At 39.7% G+C, this 23,989-nt stretch overlaps 1 protein-coding gene across 1 annotated transcript; it reads right to left on the bottom strand.

Annotated features, from left to right (window-relative positions):
• Nucleotides 1–7,694: 7,694 nt before the first annotated feature.
• Nucleotides 7,695–20,952, bottom strand: LOC109041320 (uncharacterized). The gene is made up of 2 exons (XM_072304566.1): nucleotides 20,700–20,952; nucleotides 7,695–8,282 (listed from the first exon to the last, which is right to left on the bottom strand). The coding sequence occupies exons 1-2, from the start codon at nucleotides 20,715–20,717 to the stop codon at nucleotides 7,695–7,697; spliced, it is 606 nt and encodes a 201-aa protein (XP_072160667.1). The 5' UTR covers nucleotides 20,718–20,952.
• Nucleotides 20,953–23,989: the final 3,037 nt, after the last annotated feature.

The following is a 23,989-nucleotide window of genomic DNA, read 5'->3' as shown; positions in this document are numbered from 1 at the left end:
TTTATTTTAACATCTTTTGATCAATATTATCGAAGCTTTCCATTTCGTTTCAATAATTCCTGTCTATTCTTTGAATCTCTTTATGGAAATGCTCTAACCACTTATTTTGCCGTCTTCTTCTTTTATTCTTGCATCAACTTATTTAAATACGGCGAAAATACACCACTCCGTTCAAAAGAGAAAGAGACTGAAAGAACTCAAATTAATTTTCTTATTTGTTTTTTAAATTGAATTTTTCTATATTTTTTTTTAATCGTTTTACCTTCCTTCTTGTTTTAATACGTCTTTATCACCTGGAGTTTCTTCATGAAAATCCTTGAATCACTCATTTTGCGGTAATTTCCATTCATTTTTCCCCCAACTATAAGTGTATGCAAAAACGCACCCCTTCATTCACAGTTGAAATGGGCTGCAAAAACTAATTTTTTTTGTGGTTTTTTTTTGGGGGGGGGGGGGTTGGGGGTATCGACCTGCATTATGGTTGCATCGCGAAAGAAGAGAGGAGAAGTTTAGAGGAGGCATGAGGATCATTTTTTAAACATCCAAGTAATCTCAGGCTATTTTCTCATTGTGTTAGCTCATTTTTAGGGTCAAAGTTGACACAGGAGTAGTACATGACCATGCGTAATCACTGTTGCAGAAAAGATAAATATGAATGAATTAAATGGAAAAACACATGAAGCGTTCGAATTATTTTTTTTTTAGAAACCAGTCGCTTTAACAACCAAGTGCTCTTGATCAACCGCCGAAAATCAATCGTTGTTCTTTGAAATTGCTTAGCTGTCTCCCATGTTCTTCAGTTGATCAAAATACACGTGTGTTGTTAATTGCTTAAAAAAAAAGAAAAAGAAAAACAAAACAAAACAAATAGTGTTAGATGTTCGGGTCCTAGATGAACTTCACAGTGTAAACTTCAGATCATAAAACCAAAACGTAATAAACCTGTGAATGAGCTTAGAGCGCTTTGCGATTACTTGAGATTATTTGGACGTCTGAAGTACATAAGCCTCATAATGGTGGTTTCATTTTCGTGACGTGTACTGCCTCCTCTCTTTTAAAGTAATAGATATCAATAAGGTGATTTGAATGTACTGCCTCCTCTCTTTTAAAGCAATAGATATCAATAAGGTGATTTGAAAATGTGTGAGCTGCAGGTCTTATAGTTAATAATTTATTTTGGCCTTCATGAAACTATTTCAAAATTACCCTCTGAATTCGGCAGTACCTACGTTGCGAATGATGTTCAAAACTAAAGTGTGGACGAATCAAATACTATTTCTCTAAAGCCTAGAATTTTTTTTTCAATTTACAATTTTTAGATAAAATGTGCGGAGTCAGAAAGTACGACTATTTCGAAGTTCCCTTTGGACAGCTCATATAAGTGCCCGTGTTTAAAAGCCTGTGGTGTTGCAGTGTCTGTTATTTATTTTAGTAAAAACATTTGTTTAGAAATTTTAGTCGTATATCAGAAATTTTGTTTAAACTTTTTTTTTTAGAAAAAATATGCTAATTAAGAAATTAAAAATATTGGACAATATATTTTGGACCGCTCGTAAGTGTTAGTGTTTAAAAGCTCGTGATATTGCGGTGTCTTACGGACATTTCTATTTCTTTAATTTTTTTTTTTTTTTTTTTTTTTTTTCACGCGCGTCCGTAGTTTTTTCTTTTTTAATATCTGGGCGGTTCTAAAGTTCAGTTACCGATGAAATTCGGCAACATTTCGCCGGATGATCTCTATTTTTTTCTCCTCCGCAGTGTGCGAATTGTTGAACTTGACCTTCTCGGGAGCCACGGTTCGGCACCCGCACGCACCACTCGGTGATTCATAATCCTGCCGGCAAGAGCGCGGTGTCGCCAATTTTCACCGAATTGATCATTTTTCCCGTTGAAACTTTGTTTACTTTGGTGCGAAGCGGCAACGTTTGCTTTCGCAACTTCTTCGCTCGGGTCGTCCGCGCCGGGAAATCCAAGAATCGCGGCAGCCAAATTTTTCAAAATTTCTACGATTCCTGATGCGAACTTAGGAATTGGCCGGCCAGGTTGGCCCAGTGGTCAGCGCGTCTGACTCTAGGTCAATAGGTCCCGGGTTCGAATCCCGGTGGTGGCGTCTAATTTTCACGGAATTGACGATTAGATCTGCTGAAACAGATTCTCCTCGGCCCTAATCCCTGAAAATTAGAAAAGCCTGGAGCATGGAGCCTGATGTCTACGGACACTAAACATTGTCTAAAGTTGGCTGAAGGTGCTATAGACACGAAGCCATTAAACCAGCAGGGAAAAAAAAAAAAAAAAAAAAAAAAAAAAAAAAAAAAAAACTTAGGAATTCAAAAGGGGCTCCCGCGGTGTATTGACATTTTATTTACCCAATTTTCCTGATCGCTTAAACCGGTTTCAAAATTTCTTGAGAAATTTTCAATTATCTGTAAATATCGTTGTATCATGCAACGGAACCGCATAGATTTCAAAGAAAATTGATCAATGACATTTCGTATGCATAATCCCGACTCAAATTTAAAAGAAAAAGATTAAAGTTAAAAATTTCAATTTGCCTCAACAATACTTTTGAAACTTCCCATGATGCTTTGCTGGTGCACACTGGAAAAAAAAAAAAAACACATTGGATCTAGAGTCCAGACTCTTGAAAACATTGACAAGAAAAAACACTCTTGATTCAATCAGATTCAAGCTGAAATCAAAAGGAAATCTGCTCAAATTAAGAGGCTTGGTTCTTGATTCAAGAAAAATCCGATTGAATCAAGAGTATTTTTTCTTGTCAATGTTTTTAAGAGTCTGGACTCTAGATTCAATGTGTATTTTTCTCCAGTGTAAATAGCGTAATATTTATTACTAGTATACGGGGCATTGCCACTGATAGTATATATTTTATTTATTTATAAACAAAAAAGAAACCGTACTAAAAGAGTTTAGTGACTTCTTTCATAAATAGAACCCTTGGTTCATTTGAGTGAAAGGCCATTCGCTGAACGGTATGCATCATGAAACCAATTATCAGACTTTTGTCTTCGCCTAGTTATATTCGAGTTTAAATTCCAGTTGTGTCTTGTTTTGTGTATTTTTCAACCTTAGATGCGCTCCTCTTTAGATCGTGAAAATCTCACAAAAATCTTTCATCTTTTATGCCCTCTTATGAAAAACAAATTCTATAAATATGCCCTTAAATTATACAAAATTGACAATCCTGAATCCATCCCAAACTAAACTTGTTCAAAGAAAAAAAATCCTGAATCCATCCAAGCACGACAGAAATAACCGACAAACTTACACAACATTCCTCCGCGTGATAGTGTTTTTTTTCTAGTTGTTCGTTTAGTTTTAGAACGAATTAATTAATTAAGTCATTACATGAGCTGATTTTTGCGCCGTCATCATCGTGAGTCTAAATCACTGTGTGAATATTCGAAACTTTCAATGCGATTATTCGTTGATTCATTTATTTCTCGGTATGTAACATGAGATGATGAAGCATGTTTCTGGATCCCCGGAGATTTTCGAGTCCATACTGAAGTTCAAAACTGATCGTTGCATTTATCTTTGAGTTGAATTTTCCGTAAACGCTGTTTCTTTAAAAGAAAAAAATGATTCAACCAAATGTTATCACGTATTTTGAAATTTAAGGGTAGAGCCTTTTGCTTTGCCCAAATAACATGTTTGTGTTTAATATGTCTATTTATATTTATTTTGTATCGTCAAAGGGTGGTGGATGAAAATGTCAAGTGATTTTTGTGTGGAAAATTATATTTTTCTACCCCACTTGCGTTTCGTTCTCGGGTATACTTAGTGTAAAAATGAGCCCCGATTTTTTTTTTTTTTTTTTTTTATGCACACGGGTATTCTATTTCAAAGTTAAGTTGTGTCGTAAGTTTTCATTTAATTTGCGCCCCCATCCCCCAAATAAACCTACTCACGACACCTTTGATGCCGTCCTGAGTTGAAAAGTTTCCCGTAGAAGGGCATTATATTTGTTTCGGGCCAAATTCATTCGAAGCTTCGCGATAGTGGCTTTTTACGTTTTTGCCTTTAATTGTACCTAGGAGCGTTTGACTAACGTCAAACATTATCGTGTGTTTACGAAGATGCGCAGATGATGGACAATTGATTTTCAAAACACACATACATTTTACAAGACGCCGTGCCCCTCTCCGGGCAAACTCTTCAATCGATTTAAAAGTTTGTATGTCCCGGTGTCCCTAAATCGTGAACTTGAATACTTAAACTCACCGATCGTGTCGTATTCATCGCGATGAAATTGCAGAGTCGCTTGGAAGAAAAAACTTGTTAACTGCCAACTCTTTCTTGCACACACTGAATCTCCGACCAATTATTAGCAGCTATGATTAATAGAGATTTAGGGAATGAACCCGTGACACGTAAAACCCAGCACAAGCAGAGGTCATCGAGACACTAATGTCAACAAATCACCGTTTCCTCGAACTGCATCCATCGATCGGTCTTCATCTTGGAATTACATAAGTTATTGTTCTCAAACGAGCCATGTCAAATCCTCTAGAGACCATTAATTAATTCGGGTTACTTCCGCAGTGCATATTTTACCCGTCAACAGACGATATATTAGTGCGATTTATTCTCAACGGGCGGCCACACAAAGTCTGAACTAGAAGTTACCGTCGCATGTCCATTCATCAAAATCTCACGTAGAAAACGGTTCGCAAAACGGGAAGTTTGGACACCTCCTAAACGAGATTTGAACATGTGTTTTTAACAGAGATCAAATGGAGGTCAGATCAGGCAAATGACGTCATTTGTATTTTTGCCGTTTAACAGTCTTCATTTTAAACACGCATGTATCGTTTAGGAGTTGATATCCGAGACTTCTGGTTATGCGATTCGTTTTCTTCGCAAAATTTTAAAGATGTAGTGTCAAGTAATTGAATTTTTCTTACATTCTGAAGCTCTTTTTTGTGCCAAAAAATGACATAACATTTCTCCAAACATTGGTGGATGTAGGCCTGTATACAGAGCTTTAAATGTCTGTCTTTTGGCGTGCTTTTTTGTCGAAAAATTTACATGCCACTTGCTAAACTAGTGCTATGAATATTTATACCTGATTTTTTTCTTTTTTCAATTTTTTTTCCCGTGTAGGTGGATCACACAAGGAAAACCATCTTTGTTCTCAGAGCATGTTAAGTTTGAGCATATCAGGAGTAACTTTAAGTGAAATAATATTAGTTTAGAAAATAAAATCGGTCGAAAGCGGCATGAGTACCCGCCCTTCTAGTGTTTAAGTTTCCCTGTAATTTGCATCTGGAAATATGTCTTATTAGTCGTTATACGTACCGAGAATTATTCATGACCTTAAGTTTGATAAAATTGGTGCTGCGGAGACATTTTTTACGAACGCTTTGACATTTAAAGGCGCCTCGATCAAATATTTTTACCGCAGCAACGAATATCTATAAATCCAGCGTTGTGCCTCTGCCCATTAAGGGCTTCAACTGCGCTGCAAGATGAGTTGTGTGTTCTGCATAACACACGGGTTTCCTAGGTTCGAGTTTAAATGGAGGTACGCTGTAACTGCAGTGAAAAGACGAAATGACATCGACGCCAGCGTCCTCTGAAACTTTCATTTTTCACCGATGCCTTGCATTCATCTCGCGTAGTTTAACGCGAGGAAGAGCGGCACCGTCACGAACGAGTGTGTTTAAAGTGTAGGAATCAAGGTTAATTTTCCCGGGTTTGATGTTATGGCGTCGCCCGTCATGAGAATTCGTCGTTTTATGTCCCATCGATTCAAAAGGAGAAGTTATTTAATAGGTGTTTTTGTAAAAAGAAAAAAAAAAAAAAAACTTGCTCTCCGAGAGAAAGTCCAACAAAATAATAGAGAAAAAGGTTCGACAAAAATAATACATTGAAGCAGAAAGTTGAGAAAATCGCAAAGTTATAGAATTTTTTAGTTTTCAATTTTGAATATTTTTCCTCGTTGACACTATGAAGTCCGAAGATTCCTATTTGAATAATGCTCCCGTTACAAATCATTTCAGGTCAGGCAGCATTCTAAAATGATGGTTTTTAACCTGTGGAGCGTTTTTTTTTTTTTATCTTTTTTTAATCTTATTTTACATCGATAAGAAAGCAATGTATTGCCCTTGTTCTAAAAATGACTTAACTTGAAGATTATGGAAAACTTTCATGTTTTGCAGCTGAAAGACCACATGAAAAATACTATATTTTTGGCCCGAGCCTCTTTTTGGAAACAGGATCATATGGATTACACTTTGCAATAAGGAACCACTATCTCTGGCTCTTCCATAAAAGCACCTTTCTGCATAGGGAAACCAATGGCATATATTTTGTTTCTAAAGTGAGCCAGAGATAGTGGTTCCTTATTGCAAAATGTGGTCCATCTACACAAACAATATTTTCCTATTTACTGAAAATTCACGGCTGAATTACGTATTTTTTTTTCTTCTTTTTTTTTACCTTATTTCAAAATAAACGACTTCAGGGACGTTAAGATGGATAAAGTGTGTTTTCGGATTCAACAATCCCAAAAGATAGGCTCGATTTATAAAAGGAAATACTGAGGGGCCATAGGCGGACGAGGCTCCGCTACATCTAAATATTCCAGGGATGGATGGTAACTCATCGGCATTTTACGTCGGGGCCACAGCAAATCCGCATAAGGGTGCGATCGCGCAGCCACGAATCTAGGAACCGCCGGCCGCGCATAGTCGGCCATAGACGCGTGACTGTGGCCGAAACCAGGAACAGCACGATAATCGTGGCCTAAACTTGAATAATCATGGCCTAAACTTGGATAATCGTGGCCTAAACTGGGATAATCATATGCTGAATTAGGATAATCGTAACCTGAACCGGGATAGCCGTGGCCTAAACTAGGATACCCGAGAATCTCGTGGCCTAAACTGGAGTAGTGTTCGAAATCCGGGATGTACCTCCGCGGAGGTCGGGGTGCGGGGAGGAGGACGACCTCCGCGGCGAGATCGGGGATGCTGCGGCGTGTCTCCTCGAAGCGTGGCAGGAACAGGTAGGTGCTCGGGAAGACCTCCGGGGAGGGGCTCTCTCCGTGGGGCACGTAGAAATATTCCTGCTCCTCGGATGAGGCGGCGGGAGTCTCCAGGGACACCTCCTCCGCCTCTTCCGCCTCCACGGACTCCCCGAAGATCGGGACCGCCTCCGTAGACTGGTCGTCGAAAGGAGATACCGATGCGTTGGAGTTCTCTCGGACGACGCGTTCGCCGGCGACCGGTTCCTCCGAGTCGAAGTTTCGACACTTCTCGCGGTCTTCGCCGAGGGCGAAGCCGTGGAGACGTCTTCTGAAACCGGTTCTGGGAGATCGTCCATCGCGGATAAGAGCTCCATGATTTTTCGGTCGAACTCCAGTTTGCCGGAGATCCATGTCGGTTCATTTTTCTGGGCTGGGCTCAATTTTGTCTCCTCGGTTTTGCTCAGTTTAGGTTTATTTTCATCGACTGGGTTTGATTTTGCCTCACTTTTCTCAACTCGGTGCTCTATGACCGGAAACAGGGCTCCACGCGGCTTTTCAGCTGCGAAAAATTGATGTTCATGTAGAAGGGGTATCTTCTTGGCTCCACCGTGTTTCAAATCGTTGTCCTTGTCGTCGTTTTCCATGAAAAGCCGCTCGATTTTCCTCTCGAGATCCTCGTCGAGGTCGTCCTGAGGCTTTCCACCGGTCACCCGAGCGACTTCCGGTTGATCTTCCTCGCTCGACGCCAGCATTTCCCGTCGTCGATCGACAACTTCCGGTCCGGCGTCGCCATTTCCGGCGACTGCTTCAGCGCCTGCACGAAACCGGACAGTACGCTCGACATCATGCCGCTCAACAGGCTCGACAAGCCGAAGTTGTAACCGCTGCGAGTTGCAGGGCCAGCGCTATCGGTCAGGATAAAATGCGTCGTCACTTCCGTGACCGGCGCCATCGTCGTTTCCGGTCGGACGTCGTCTACTTCCGGTCGCGCTTGGCGATTTCCGGTCGGCGCTTGAGGGTTTCCGGTCGCTCGATTTCCGTTTCCGCCGAGGGTTGGCGCGGCGTCCTCGTCGAAGAAGTAGCGCCCGAAGCCGGGGAACTCGGGGAGCTGGAAGCTGAAGAACTGGTTGAGGATGTCATCGTAGATGCCGCTGCCCTCCCGTTCGCTGGACTCGGAGGAGGCGGGCTCGTCGATCTGGATGACGATGATGTCGAAGTCGGCCGGCGGGCGGTTGGGTCGGAGGGATGGAGAGGGCACGGCCGCGGTGAGCGCCGCGCAGCATAGTAAAGCGATCTGTGGAACAGAGAAACGGATCGATTAGTCATGAAATAACTACGGAGGAGTGTATTTTAGTCAGTATGAATAGAGTCGAGAAACATTGTATTTTCTACGTATCATTATTAGGAGTCAAAGCACACGTCTGAAAAAAAAAAAAAAAATTGAAGTCTTTTAGTGGCAACCGCAAATCGCTAAGCGGAAGTGAATGAGCATCGATCGGAAACGACGTAAGAACCCGCCGAAAGACAAATCTAATCAAAAAAGTAATTAAATTTAATGAAGCACTGAAAAAGAATTTTCTCTCGATATTATTTGGACCGTAGGCGTAGTTTCTAGTCGACGAAATTTGGATTTAACCAAATGTTTTAAAAAAACGTTGTTTTGTCGTCGTTTCTAACTTAAACTTAATGATAACAATACGATGAGTTTTTACTCAAAAAACTGACTATAAGTTGAATCCGCACGGATTTAACTTAAAGGACCAAATGTCGACAGTAAACGATGATCCGAGTCAAATTATATCTCAAGAAATGTTTTTAGTGAAACTGTAAAGCACACTGTTTTTATGTAAAGTTCTCTCTAATATAAATCATTCGCACATAATTTCATTTTAGGAAGTATACCTCCGAATTTCGAAGTTCTGCGGCTCTTTTCTGTTATTTTACGCCTTCGAAAGTGGAATTGAGAGTAGTAACTGTGCTGATTGAAAATTGACCTAAACAATTGAATTTTCTGCATCCCTGAAATCGAGACATCGAAGTAGAAGTACCGACGAGGACCGTTTTACTACCCCTGTCCACCCTGAATCTCCCCAACCGAACAATTTTCTGCTCATTGGAGGTTTGTATTTGATGAATTTTGACTTGGCCTTTGGTCCACAACGGAGATGTTGCATGTATGAGAATTTGCGATTTAATGTTAAAGTTTGCGAGAAACACGATGGTGCCACTGGTTTTCTCTGAAATCATCTCTCAAGCTCAAAAAACGCTGTCAAAGTTGAGGCTGTAATGGAGAGGTTATCCCACGCTATGCTAAGAGTCCACTTCTACATCAAGACAAACTCTCCATGCAAAGATTGGGAGAAAATACATTGACAGGGTTGCCGTGTTTTCAGTTTTGGAGTCCCCAAATAAAGTGGCAGCCCTGTCAATGTATTTGCTTCATATTGTCTTGATGTAGAGGTGGACTCTCAGGATAGCGTGGGATATTTCCTCCATTACGCCCTTAACTATGAGAGCTTTTTTGAGCTTGAGAGTTGATTTCAGGGAAAACAGTGGCACTATCGTGTTTTTCACGAACTTTTACCTAAGAATCAATAGTCAAATCGCAAATTCCTCACGCATGCAACATCTCCATTCAAAAGTATGTTTATATCAGTGTAATTGATTTTACAGCACGCTTAAATCAACGTTTTTGGTCCTCGTCTGTTAGTGTGGTACTGTTAGTGTGTTATATCATGTTCTTTCCGCGTGTCTCCGCACACGCAGGAAGCGCGCGGAATCGTTTCTGCAGAGATATACATATCTCCACGCTTCTAATTTTGCTTGAGGGGGTCATCTATTCCGATGTCGAAGTGATTACGCATCGCTTACTCGTTTTTAATCACGTGCAATTTGACAGCGGCGAAGAGTGAAGTGGCGCTACGATCGTGTTATGACTACGTCTCTCGGACAATGTCTCCGTGTCCTGAGAGACGGTGACACACTATCATTATGAACCACTCCGTGTGGCCGAATCAATCCAAGATTAGCCATCAGATACGCGTGTACGTAGACTCTTCGGAACTGTTCAACTAGTGGAATTGATGAAATTACGTGAGTGTGGCTGTGTCTGGCATTTTGAAAAAGGACCTATCTATATCTAAGGGATGAGCCCAAATCTTGTCATACAGAGATTGTGTTTGGTTTATTGTCATCTTCTAGTCAGCCCTCTCGGGAAAATAGGAAATCGAAGACGTGATGTTTAAAAGTCGAAAGTGTGTCCGCATGTAAAATGGACTTTATCCTCTGGCAAATTTCCTGTTAAACCCGTGCGGATTTAACTCGAAGTCAGTTTTTTCGAGTTAAAGAAAAGTTTTTTTGCCATCGTTTTTTTCTACTGAAACTTAACGATAGCAAAGTAACGTTACTTCAGTAAGAAAAACCGACTCAAGTTGAAGCCGCACGGATGTAACTAAGAAAAGAACGAATTTTGTCGGCTAGAAACGACGTTTGAAGTCAAAATAATATCTCAAGAATTTGTCTTTTCAGCGCACAGTAAAAACACGATGCTTCTTACAGTTTGGGTCCAGAAACGTTTCCAGTTGTGATACAAATAAACGTTTCATGTGATTTAATCGTTATCTTAATGAGTTTACATCTGAAAGCTTTCTATTTCCAAAAATGCGTGATGCAAATCTGGTGTATGTTATTACTAAATTAGAAGAAAACTATAAAAAAAACTCGTACTTTACAAACTGAATTCCGCTCAATAATTTACATTTTTTAGATTACATTTTAGAGAAAGATGAAGAACTAGTAGAGGGGGGAAAATCGTGAAAGCTCGAATAAACAATATTCGTTAGTTTATTCAGTCATGGATGCTTCGTACGAAAAATTTGTGTACATTCATTTTATGCTCATCCAGCATTCCTATTAAGCACTGTACCTTGTCGTAACAATAATTCGAATACTCCGTACGTAGACCGATGTGAACTTTTGAAAAACTCACAAAAGCTTTGTGTTGCGTATGATGACGTCAAATTGCGGAAAAAGACATACGCTGAGTACGAGCATCATTGTTATCAAGATGTTGGGATTTCCTCCGTTTTAGTTCAATTTTTTCCTCAAGCGACTCACTCTACTCGCTTGCCAACGTGGGTTTGATGAGAGGCACCTGGGCCGCTTAAGGAGGTACCCGTAACCCGCAGATGAACTGAACTTGGATCCTTCGCAAATAGCGGAGCGCGTCAACGGGATTTTGCTGTGATTCCACCGATCGTGATGAAACTCCGAATGAGAGGCCCGTCCCATTTGAATAATCTGTCAACTTTCAAGTACGATTGATCACCGAGTGTTTTTTCCTAGCGCGTGCTTTGCTGAGGAATGCTCGAAGTGATTTCCTGACATGAGCCATTGCACAGGGTGGTTCAAGGATCTTGTCGATTTGGGCAGCATTTTGCAATTCGAAACTACAATGTCTGGTTCAGGTTGTAAGCAGCGTATGTACCATCCGTTCCCTATGCCAGGGTGACTAGCAACCAGGAAGTCAGGGAATGGAACTCTTTCGAGAATAACCCAGTAACTTCTTCAACGGCCAGGGAATTTTATGGAGCTGGGTTCCATGTAAAAATCAGATCCGCGAGGGGCCAGCTGATCGCGTTGTTGTGCTAACGTTTTGACCGCATTAACGTTATCGTAAAAAAGTCGGGGAATTTCATCAGAAGAAGTCATGGAATGATAAAATGAAATTTTTCTAGCCACCCTGCATGCGCACAAAACGTTTTGATGGATAAGCCAGTTCTTAATTGCATAATGCAGCCCCTATGCACTCCACTTTGAAATATTGGGAACTATACTTGTTTGCTCGGTTTAGAAACAGCGTAACTACCATCAGGCTCCCTATGCGCGTACTTATTTTTATTGATGAGCTAGGTATTGTGGTTCATAATTGCAAAATGTGGCCAATTCATTCTTTGGGTCGAGCATTTTTTGTGGTTTAATGATATTATTTACACATCTGCGTACTCCGAAATTTGAGTCAAGAAAAGAAGATGTAACATTGTGGCAACGTCTCTCAATCAAATTAAACGAAACTTCTCACTCGACCATATTTTCAAGTGAATTTAACATGTCTATAATTTCAGAAGCAAGAGGTATAAAAAGGGGGCCAGTACAATTATTTGAGAGGTATTTAAGAAGAATTTACAAGTATTTAAGAAGGTCAATTCTTGGCGTTTTGAGGTTTCGCACTGTCTCTTTTTCCCCGAAAACCTTCCTCCCTCCTCCCTTCTTTCCTATTCTCGATCTTGTCGAAATTTTATTTCCACAAAACCGCGTTCGATGCACTCGGAATTTTATCTCAATTTACCACAACTTTTGTTCGATAATAGCGTGATAGATCGCCGTCGATCTAATCCCGATTTTATGATAAATTTTGACCGCGTTTAGCAGAAAGGAACCAAGCCCGATCAGCTGTTGCCAAATTTAACTGGGCAATTTAATTTTTAACATAAAAACGTCTGTGCGCATTCCTTTGATAATTTTAAGAGTTTCATTCGATCTATGTAGAAAACCGGAATTTGCACAGAAATCCGCACAACCGGGCTCATGTAAAAATCAAATTGCGCAATTGATATAGCGATATCATCGATATATGTAAGCTGATGTGGCTTGGTTCCTTTCTGCTAAACACGATCCATTTATTTGATGTAATCGCAATTTTTTATCCGATGACTTTGCGATAAATCGACGTCGATAAAATCGCGATACATTTTCCGACCAAATCGCACATTTTCGTGATCACTGCTCCTTGGGCTACCCCAAAATTGTGACGCATTTAGTTTTGAATCATCCTGTGTAGTATCAATGTGAGATCACAGCATCCATCCCAAAGTTGTACGGTTTCCCATACATATCAGCGGGTAACAATGCCCGTACAATGTACTCGAGCTCATAAGAGGACTCTGGGGCCGGAAAGAGGCCTCTCGCTCTGGGTGACGCAATGTTAGCGGGCTTCCCGCCCGTGAGCGAAATCAAGCGCAATTTTCCCGGCATTTTAAGTTATTTTAAAGAGACTGCCCGCTCGTGACTTACAGGATAATTAATAGGTGCTCAACCACTCACTGACGCATTCGTTCCCGCGGGTGTGATTCTTGTCTCTGCCCGGGAAATGTTGAATTTCACTCTAAAGGCTCACTGACGGAACGTTGTCTTGTACTTTTTTAGGGAAAAGTAAATACCAAGGGGTACGCATTCTGACTGCAAGTGGTTAAACCCAAAGGACGCTTTCGCCCCATAAGAGGCCCTTTAGCTTTGCAAGCTCTGTGTCATTGAAGAGCTTCTCATTGACGAGTTCATCAAAGGACAACCCCTAGTGAACAGAGAAGACATCTGAAGTTTTATTCATGCGTAAGGCTCAATGTGAAAAATTAACTCTAACCCCTCTTTTCACAAACTAATTTCTGTTTTTAGCTTTCAGTTTCTGGCAGGAGAAAATAAACGACTAGTGGAACTCAAAAAACTCAATTTTTTCGTAAATGTGGTAGTTCGTTTGTGATAAACTCGGTCATTTGTGGACTATGCTCTACTGATATCCGCTGAAATCGTGAAAAATCGACTCGGTAGATCTTCACAGTAAGATAAAATAACCAAAATTTTGTGTCAATATGGGATGTAGAGAAGCGACGTAACCTAAGCGTGTGGTTAATATTTTGTGATTAGATTTTGTTTGAGTTACATTGACCTAAATCTTCGAGATGGAAAAGTCCAACCTCATTAAAAATCAGGCGCGAGGCGCCAAAATCGATCCTGGATCGCATTGCTGATAGTCCAATGCAAAAGCTACTCGCAGGTCGTGCTCTACAATTAGCGTAGCACCCAGCGAAAGAAGAGTACGTTAGTTCAGCAGGACATTTTTCTCATCCCAGATGGCTCAAGAGTATCCAACGGTTTCGGTCGATTTAACCATGAAAAAAGTGTGGATCAACCAACTGATTGATCTGGCTGGAAAGAAGGGACACAGAAAGAAATTTTTCTTGGGATTTGATTTTTTTTTTTCTTGTCTAATCCGTGCGGACTCAACTCAACATTAGTTTTTTAGTTGAAAAAGCGTCGTTTTGCTATCATGAAGTTTAAGTTAAAAAACGATAACAAAACAACGTTTTTTAGCCAAAAAAACGGTCCTATAGTTAGCTCAAAAAAACCAATTTTGTCTACAAGAAACGACGCTTTAAATTAAAATAATATCTCAAGATAATTTCTTTTCATTGTAACTCCAAAGTGATCCAAACTAACAATATACACGGAAATGTTTAACTGTATCTAGTGCGGACGATCCAGGAGTGCTTTTTTTCTCACTTGAGGTAATAATAAAAAGTTTGTAATCCACATTACTTAAGTACTGCATTACCGACAAAAGCTCTTATTTTTAATGCAATTTTTATGATCTCATAAAATAGGTAATGTTCGATCAGCCGTACTCCTTTTTCTATCGAATTCTGCTGATTTATCGTGATCAATCTGCACAGCATTTCCATCCTTCACCTTACGCCAAAAGAACTAGTTTCCTCTTCTTCGTCTTCGTTCCTCCTTCTCTCGGTTGAAGTAAATTCAATTTGCCGAGCACGAGAGGAAAACCAAACAAAGAACTATCAACCTATATCGCAAACCACTAAATACAGGTCGAAACGGTCCCGGTAAATTAGATCTGCCTCTCTATCTCCGCGAGAATGCCCTCTCTAAAAATGAAACCTTCATTAAAGTCTAAAATAAATTCTGCCTTTGTTACCTGCGCCCACACTCATTGCGTCTGGTATGCCGAGCTAAAACTACCGTCCTCAGACGAAGCGTCTTAAGTCGATTGCAGTAATTCAGTGTATTCCTCCAAAGAAACAATTTTTCGCAGGTAACAGATCGCAATTTTACTTCCAGTTCTTAACCCTGATTTTTCTCCGACATATTTCTAAACCTACCCTAAGATGGTTTTCGTGGAAAAACTTGCAGAACCCTCGGTGAAAATATCATCTCATGAGGCGAAACTGAAACACTGTAGGACGACTTAGACTTTTTCGCTCAGGATAGAAAACTCCGCTTCGCTCGGAGATTAGTGGATGGATATTAAATATTTGAAACGCTAGTCGGCGGATTCAACACCCGTAATTTTAGCCGAACTCAACACTGTGTCGGAATAACACGCCGAATACGCGAGCCTTGGCGACCTTGAAAATTTTGCTGCCTTAAACCGCGTCGATATTTCAAAGGGTAATCGGTAAATTGGACGTATCTCTGCCAAACGGAACTATGTTTATTATGACGTGAGCCCTGTTATGCATGTATGCTTATGCGTCTCAGGGCTCATGTCTTAATGCACATAGTTCCGTTTGACAGAAATACGTGCAATTCAGACGAGGAAAGAGGTGGAGAAATGAACCCATGGCTGTTGGAAGGGAACACGTATATTTTTAGATGAGCCTCCTAGTGTGATGGTTCTTGTTCACTTCAGGGCCCATCCGGAAATTAATACGTTTCCTTTAAACAACCATGGATTCAAGTCTGTTGGTCCTCAGTGAGATGAATTTATCTTAATTTCTACGCGCGTCCCACGGCATCACCGTGGATCTCAATATAATGTGCATGACATTTTCACAATCAACGTCGGTCATTGTCGTGAAAGCTTCTGCTAGTTATTTTCAGAATTATGATATTTGTCAATAAATTTTGGTTAAGTATGATTTGCGAAAGATTTTCATGGACCCATGGAAGGCAATTTTAAAGACGCTTCCAGCACTGGAAAAAAAAACACATTGGATCTAGAGTCCAGACTCTTAAAAACATCGACAAGAAAAAGTACTCTGATTCAATCAGATCTAGCTTAAATCAAGAACCAAGACCTTAATTTAAGCGGATTCGTTTTGATTTAAGCTTAAATCTGATTGAATCAAGAGTATTTTTTCTTGTCAATGTTTTCAAGAGTCTGGACTCTAGATCCAATGTGTTTTTTTCAGTGTAGCGGATTTAAAACTGACAAGTACCGGTTATGATTTCGACGATTAACCAAATCAGCCTAACGTATCAGACGTACGGCGTTTTTTCTTAGCTAGGCAGATTTCTGGTTGAATTTCCCGTATAACCTGCTTCTACATTGTAATTTTAGAAATCCTCGATTTAGAAATCATTTTTCTTTTCAAAATGTTAGATCTAAACGTACGAAAAATTGATTGAATGGCCAGCCTTTACTTATTTTCACCTTATTTTTACTCTCTGGTCAGCGTGAAAAAGTTGCATAAAGCTCAAGCACCTCAATTCGATGTGTCATCACTTTATTGCTATTCGTCTATAAACAAGAAGAAAGAGCTGAAAAGTGTTATCACACACACTATGTGTATCACATGTTCCTCCATTGGGAAAAATCCATTAATATAGAATACAAATAAGAACACGTTGCCAAAAGTTGGTTTCGAGGGAGGAAAATTATTTCGCAGGTCTTAATTCAAATCTCGCGAAATCTCAAACATTTGGAACTTTAACTCTTCATCAGCAAAATTAATGAAACACGCCGTGATTTTCATGTAAATTGTGGGAATATCCGTTCTTTCTCTTGGAATTCCTAGCTTTGTTCGACCCGCGCAGTTGTAATGAGCGACTGAGTAAGAAGATCGCATCCTGAAGTTCCGAATCAGTGGTCACAGAGGCCAGCAGGTTTCTAGTGCAAACATGGGTAAATTACATAAGACGATTCAGAACTTATAACTTTGACGTAATGCTACGGATATCACGTGAATCTATTAGAAAACGGTTCTGTATCAATAACTGCTGTACTGTGTACGAGATGAGAAACCTCAGGCCTCGGAGACCAAATTTTAGTAAAACTATTCAGGGTAAAACAATTAGATTTTTAGATTCTGACGGAAAGGTCTTTCAAGTATCCTTTGAAACAAGTTAAAACGTTTTGGTCACTCAGGGTGAAAAAAATTGGATTATTAGATTCTGACGGAAAAGTCTTTCAAGTATCCTTTAAAACAAGTTTAAACGTTTTGGTTCACTCAGGGTGAAAGAAAATCGTATCATTAGATTCTGACGGAAAAGTAGTTCAAGTATCCTTTAAAACAAGTTGAAAACGTTTTGGTTCACTTTAAAGGTCACTTAAAGATGTAGATGTGCTCGAAAGAGTAGCGATTTTATACCATGACCAGATTATATTTTATTTTTAAGTATATTTTTTTCGAAATTTCTCCTTATAGGAATTCCAACTTCTTATCTGACATAATTCAGTTCCGAATTCTGATTTTGCATTCTTTTTGGGCGTCTTTTGTCTCACAAGATCGGTGAACCTCCCTTCACGCCTTAATATTAGGTACTTAATTTTGAGTTTTGGTGAACGAAGTTTTCTTTTTTTGTGGATGGTTACATTGAATGTCTGTGCAGAAAAGAAGCGTAGAAAATTTATTCCACGAACGCACATTTTCCCCGACAATCTTACTGATTTTTAGGATCGCTGTCAATTTGCTTCATTATATCTTTCTTTTTGTAGAGACTCCATCATGTTGCTTTTCCAAAAAAGTGGTTCCTCAGAATTAAGTGTAACCTTAATTCTGAGGCCCTCTACTCCTGATGATTATTGCTCGCTTAAAAATGTATTCATTTTCTCCGCATTATCTGAAATCTTTTGTTCAAAGCTCAGAGTAAATTCCACTATACTTTACATGAGACCTAATAACTATGTTATGGTACACTATAGGGAAATAGTGAACTTCACCAGAGTGCTCTTATAGATGACTTGTAGTTGGGTGAACATGCTTATAGTAGTCTGGGTAGCAATAAAGGTAACACGAGACCAAAAAAGTATATGTGCTGATTCAAATTCAATTGCTAAAAATAGTGAGTGCATGTTTCACGCAGATTTACACAAAAAAATGCTACTTTAACCACCCGTAGTTTTTTCTCAGTGTGGTTGAACTTAGCATTATTTTGTTGTACAATATGCGATAGTGAACATTGCACTCAGTGCTTTTAGCAGATGAATTGTTGGATCAGCAAATTGCTTATTCCATGCATAGTAATCACATTAATTTGCGAATTTTTACCAGACCTTAGATACCGACGACATTTATGTAATACAATTTGGACCGAATCTACCGACTTATCGAGCATCTATTTCCGGAGCTGTCTCACCCGATCAGGTGTGGAAGTAAACCGGATTGAAGATAATATTTTATACCAAGATGGAATGTGACATTTCAGTGAAGTGCTAAGAAATTTTCAATAATTTATCAAAGTGTTATTGTCTTCGGCTTTTGGCGACGAAATTCTTATGTGAAATAAAATTCACAAAATTAGCAGAGACTTATATTTGCGCATGCAGAGTGAAAAACAACCGCCAACAAACAATGTGGTTGTGATGCATTGTTTTATACATGCAAAACGGTTTTAATCTTTGACATTTTAACCGACAGTCAGACAGGTTTTAATACTTCAAAATTTCGAAGGAATTCATGTCGTGACGAATGCTGAGTCGTTGAGTAAATTTAGGCACAGCGCTGCATCAGATGGACTGCACTTTGCGATTAGGAACTACAATTTCTGGCCTGTGTCAAAAAAGCAAAATGTGTCGTATGTTTCCCTATGCAGGTAGATGCTCTTACGGATTAGCCTGGAATTATTTTGGTTCCTAATTTCAAAATTTGGTCCAGTAGAGGCCCAACTCTGTTTATATATGTATATCACAGGTCATGTATGATGCGATTGGGGCAAAATCATATTGTAGGTATTGCTTCGAATACCGCCTTCCACTGGACAAAAAAAATCGATTGGGTCTAGAGTCCAGACTCTTGAAAACAATGACAAGAAAAAATACTCTTGATTCAATCGGATTTTTGCTTAAAACAAGAACCCAGCCTCCTAAATTAAGCGGATTTCCTTTTGATTCAAGTAAAAATCCGATTGAATCAAGAGTATTTTTTCTTGTCATTGTTTTCGAGAGTCCGGACTCTAGATCCAAGCTGTTTTTTTCCAGTGTACTCGTAAGAAAGATAAAATCCGTTTTATTTTGAAGAAACGGTTTCTAAATTCAAGCGCACCATTAATTTTTTTCTTAGCTTAGTATCTTGTATTTTACGTAGAAGGGCTGGGCATCGCGCCCAGCCCTATCGCACGTTTCGAAAATAACGTAACTTCAAGCCTGCGTAACTTGCTAACAATTTCATATAAATGAAGGTACTGAGTTTCACCATCTTGACAATGGAGCTTTGCAGACTCATTCGCGTGAGTCAAAAACATTCCTCATTCACCGACAATTTTCAGTTGTAACCGTTTTTTTTTTTCGTTCTCTGGATTTTCAGTTTTTTTTTCTTTTCGGAATCTGACACTTTCCAAAACAAGCGATTCATTTATCCTCGCTTTCCTTCCCTCGAGATTACGTGTAACGTGTAACAAGTAGAAGTGCTTTACTGTCTATTTTTAATGGAGGCATTGTCACATTACGATGGCCATTCCCCAGTTTCATGTGGGATTTTGAAACCAGCATGAATTGCCTGCATCAAATTATCATGTCTCCGATGTTGTGTTCTTTTTTAAAGTGGGGAGGTCAATAATGCGAACTTTCATACGCAGATCGTTGCGTTTCGCGGAATTTTTAAACCTTCCTGACATGATCATCGTGATTCCTCAGGCATTTTTCTCATGAAACAATTCTCATTTTCCCTCTCTTCAGAGTTTCCAACGAACCCATAAATTTCACCCCTCACCACTTTCAATAAAACTTTGCAACAAACCAACCAGCAGCAATCAACCGATAATGTTGACCCCCTCCATCCTAGCAAAAGTTTGCCTTAAACACTTAATAGGGGCTTTGAGGACAAGTGCGGATTTTGCTAGTTCGAGAAGTACGTGTCAGAAGGTTTCAAATTACACGGATCCTTATGGAGGAAAGAGAGTTTAAACCGACCTTGATGAGTAAGAATTTGAATTCTGAAGCGAATTTTTCACAGATTATGCAGTTAGACCAGTATGCCTGAACTCATTAATACAACTTCAATTTTTTCGAAAACTGCACTGAAGCACCTTGTCCTCGCAGCCCCATAATAAATTGCACCGATGAGTTGGGAAATGCAGGCAAGTCCAGCTTTTAAATCTAAAAAACCTCTGTTGTGGGTACATAAGTTTATTCAAATCATGCTTTTTTCAAATCGATGATCGTGACGGTTTTGTGGTTATCCATGTTATTAATTTCAATAAATCCCATTTTACAATATTTTTCAATAAAATCTCAAATAAATATTTTCATGAATTAAGGGGCGTGGAGTAAAAAGGCGCATATGTGCTGTTTTTGCTATAATGAGAAATACGTGTTTGAAGTTTCGAAATTACATGGCTCCTATAATGGCGGAGAGAAAGTTCAAGCGGACTTTTTGATGCTTAAAAATTGGAATTATAGAGCGAATTTTTTCTAGAATGTGCATTCAGACCAACTTTGCTTGAAATAATTAATATCTCATTTTTTTTCAAAAACCAACACTTGTTGTCTTGTCCTCCAAGCCCCTCAATTACGAAGATCTCACGCACCTCCTATCCAGTTCACACTTGTAAAGCATCTCAGAGAGCCTTCAGTTTCGTCTGATACCACTTTCGTCTCATTTTTGTGTGTACCTGATCGGTTGTTCCTCAACTTTGGATGAAAAACCTCTTAATAAGCTTAAAGAAAGATGCGTAGAGTAAAAATGTTGACGAAAGTACTTACTCCTAACGTGGAAACCATATCCTCAGCAAAGTCGCAGAACTCTACTGAGCAGGCGCTGTTTTCCTCCGGTTTTAAGCATTTTGACGAATTTCCTATCTCGGGCGCCTGCCCGCGGTTTTCTCGCCTCCAGCACGTCGGCGCCCGCTGATAACGATAGTTTATGAATTCGGACGATTGTTTTTCCGGGCGCGCTCGCACGCGCGGAATGCTCTCTCTTGGGGCGTCCGCGCGATAGATCACGGAGATCAGGCGCCAGCGCGCGCTTCATCTTTCGCGCCGACTTGACCGTGAGACCCATGCACTCATCGAGTCGATATCGAGAGTGAAAGTTCTCATCGGCCTAATCAATGGGAGGCTGTAAATTCCGCCGATTCCGTATTTTCGGAGTGTGAATTCCGCCGGTAAATGTTTTTTAGGCCTTGTCTCCACGGGACGTTTTCATGGGATTTGTCCCAAGTTCGAATCGCAGGAATGAAACTTCTGGGATTTTTCCTAGTTACCGTCTCCACGGGACGGGGCTCATACAGTCCTGCGACTAGTTTGCGCGGGAAGATAAAGTAGTTAAAGTCGAGTATTTAACCGGGATTATAGTAATAAATGCACTCAATTGACAATTAGACACATTATTTTAACCAAAGAAACATTAAAAATGTAGTAATGAATAAAATATCGCACAATTCGTTTTCACTTCTTCTTCTTCTCTTCTCTCAGAGGGTTGGAATAGGACAAAATTGCTTACCTCTTAAGCGGCGCTATGAGTTGAACTAAGGATGATAGCTGTTGTTTGATGACGTTAAAAATCAGTTTTCGAAACTCACAGGCGCCGAATGCGCCTAAGAAATCGGTCATGGCGCCTAAAAAATGATGGCTCTGCTCCAACGTGGCCCCTAAAAATCACGTGACTAACGCATCTTGCGTCTAACTTTTCACTTAATGCACCGTGGTATACGGGCAAAAAGTCAATCTGGCCCCTAAAAATTCTTCGATCAAATCTTCGTGCTGAGATTTTTTTTGATTCACTTGAATCCATCTCGGCATAAATTAATAGTCTGTTTAATTTATTTGCGAATGTTGCATCCAGATAGTGGTACTTTTCATAAAAGTTATAAATAGATTTGCCGCCTGGACACTTGGAAACAAATTCTTTAAAGTCTCTTGGCCCTTAAAATCGAGCTCGTTGCGCCACATGGCTCCTGAAACTCAAAGGTGAGTTCCGAACAATGTTAAACAAGCAGTGAACTCCAACACAATGTGTTGATAAGGCGCGTCATTAACTTGCACATATCAACCTCTTTGTGGTTGATGGTAATAGTCAATTTTCATACGTTAATGCACCTTCAGTTACTTTTGATACCGTGCAACACTTTCGTGGTTGAATAGTTGCATTGGCCCCCACAAACCTAACAGGGATACTCATTGCGCAATGCATGCAGTATCCCTGTTAGGTTTGTAGGCGCCAATGCAACTATTCCACCACGAAAGTATTGCACGGTATCCAATGTAATTGAAGGCGCATTAACGTATGAAAATTGACTATTACCGTCAACCACTGTTTGCCAAGTGGTAACTTCACGCCGAGTAAAACATTTTACAGGGTCCAAATTTTCAAAAAAGATTCTCATGATATAATCACCGTGTTTTAGTGCACTATTCCGATGGCTCCTGAGGTTTTTTTTAGGTCTAGGGAGATGATATTGTAATAAGTCGAAATTCACGATTTTGCTCAGAAAAATGGCAACGTCGCAGCGAGTCAAAATTATCAGAAGGGGAGCATTGGGAGCATCTTAGCTACTAATTTCACACTCTGATTACAATTTAGGCATCCGTAACGTTAATTTATCGAGAGGGAAAAATCATCAAAAACAGTCAAAGTTCGCTATTTTCATGCGTGAAAATGGCAACCGAACGTCGGGTTAAAAGCATGGAGGGGGACCAAAACTTCACTAGGGTGTAGTATATGAACGAATTTTGCCCTCTGTTTTATTTGCAGACCCCTCCGACTTTATTTTTTGGGAGCGAAAAATTACCGAAAAACAGTAAAAAATCGGTATTTTTTCGGGGATAAATGGCAAATGCGCGTCGTGTTAATTTTATCCGATTGATCCCAAATTTCATTTTCCGTGTTTTTGAACATGCTGTAACCGATTTAGGGGGTTACGGCTATAAATTTCCGAAATTCATTTTTTGTGGGCCACCCTAATGTTAGCCTCGTATCACGATATTTTGACCCAATAAACTTAGTAAAAGACACCTAACACGCCATCATGAGGACTTTCCGCCTTAGCTTTGTCGAATTTTTCCCCTTAGCTTTGACCTTATTATGAATGTACGACAGTTCACCGCGGGCATTTCACCGCGCGACAATTCACCGCGGACATTTCACCGCCGCGACTTTTCTCCGCCACGACTTTTCACCGCCACGATTTTTCACCGCTCCACGACTTTTAAGGGGATTCCGCATATAATATTTTCACAAATATTTCCTTCACACTTATCCAGGCTTAGGACTGGCCAATACATGAAAAAGTTGTATATTGGGCGTGTTTAAAATATTTGTGAAGCACCGCTTCGAATAGACTTTTAAACTACGAAATTGATAAGAAAAATAACACTTCATATTTCCGAGACGAAATGCTTTGATTAAAAATATTTGTGAAGCACCGCTTCGAATAGACTTTTAAACTACGAAATTGATAAGAAAAATAACACTTCATATTTCCGAGACGAAATGCTTTGATTAAAACATTTGTGAAACACCACTTTTAATTGTCTTTTACAGTACGTAACGCTGCTTGCTGATTCTACATCTGATAGATATTTTTAGGAGTAAAACTGCAGGTTGTGAGCCACTCCCCTCAAAAATTCGAGGGTACCCCTGTTCGCAAAATCTTCGCAGACTTCTTTCAATCGATCTGTCAATTTTCGATACTTTTCCTTTTGCTGATACGGTTGTCTGCCGGCAAGGATGTCCTCGAACCTTAATCTGATCACTTTTTCTTCTTTCTTGAAAGCGTTTATGACCTTCCACACAGTTGGATGTTTGGCACCTAAAACTGAATTAAATACGTTGTGGGACCCTTCTACAGAGTTGTTGGTTTTAACAAATTCCATAATTGCACCAAAACTTAAACACCTTTTCAAAAATTAAAATTTCATCAATAATTAAAATTTACCATACTAATAAAATCAATTGTTGAAACGAACGACGAGAACAAGTTCTGTAAAACAACGCACTACACACATTTCAGTCCGACAGTTAATATCGGACTGCGATGAGTTTAGTATCACGA

Source organism: Bemisia tabaci, chromosome 9 (assembly GCF_918797505.1).
Source record: "Bemisia tabaci chromosome 9, PGI_BMITA_v3".
Lineage (NCBI taxonomy): Eukaryota > Metazoa > Arthropoda > Insecta > Hemiptera > Aleyrodidae > Bemisia > Bemisia tabaci.
This window is presented reverse-complemented; position numbering and strand designations above follow the sequence as displayed.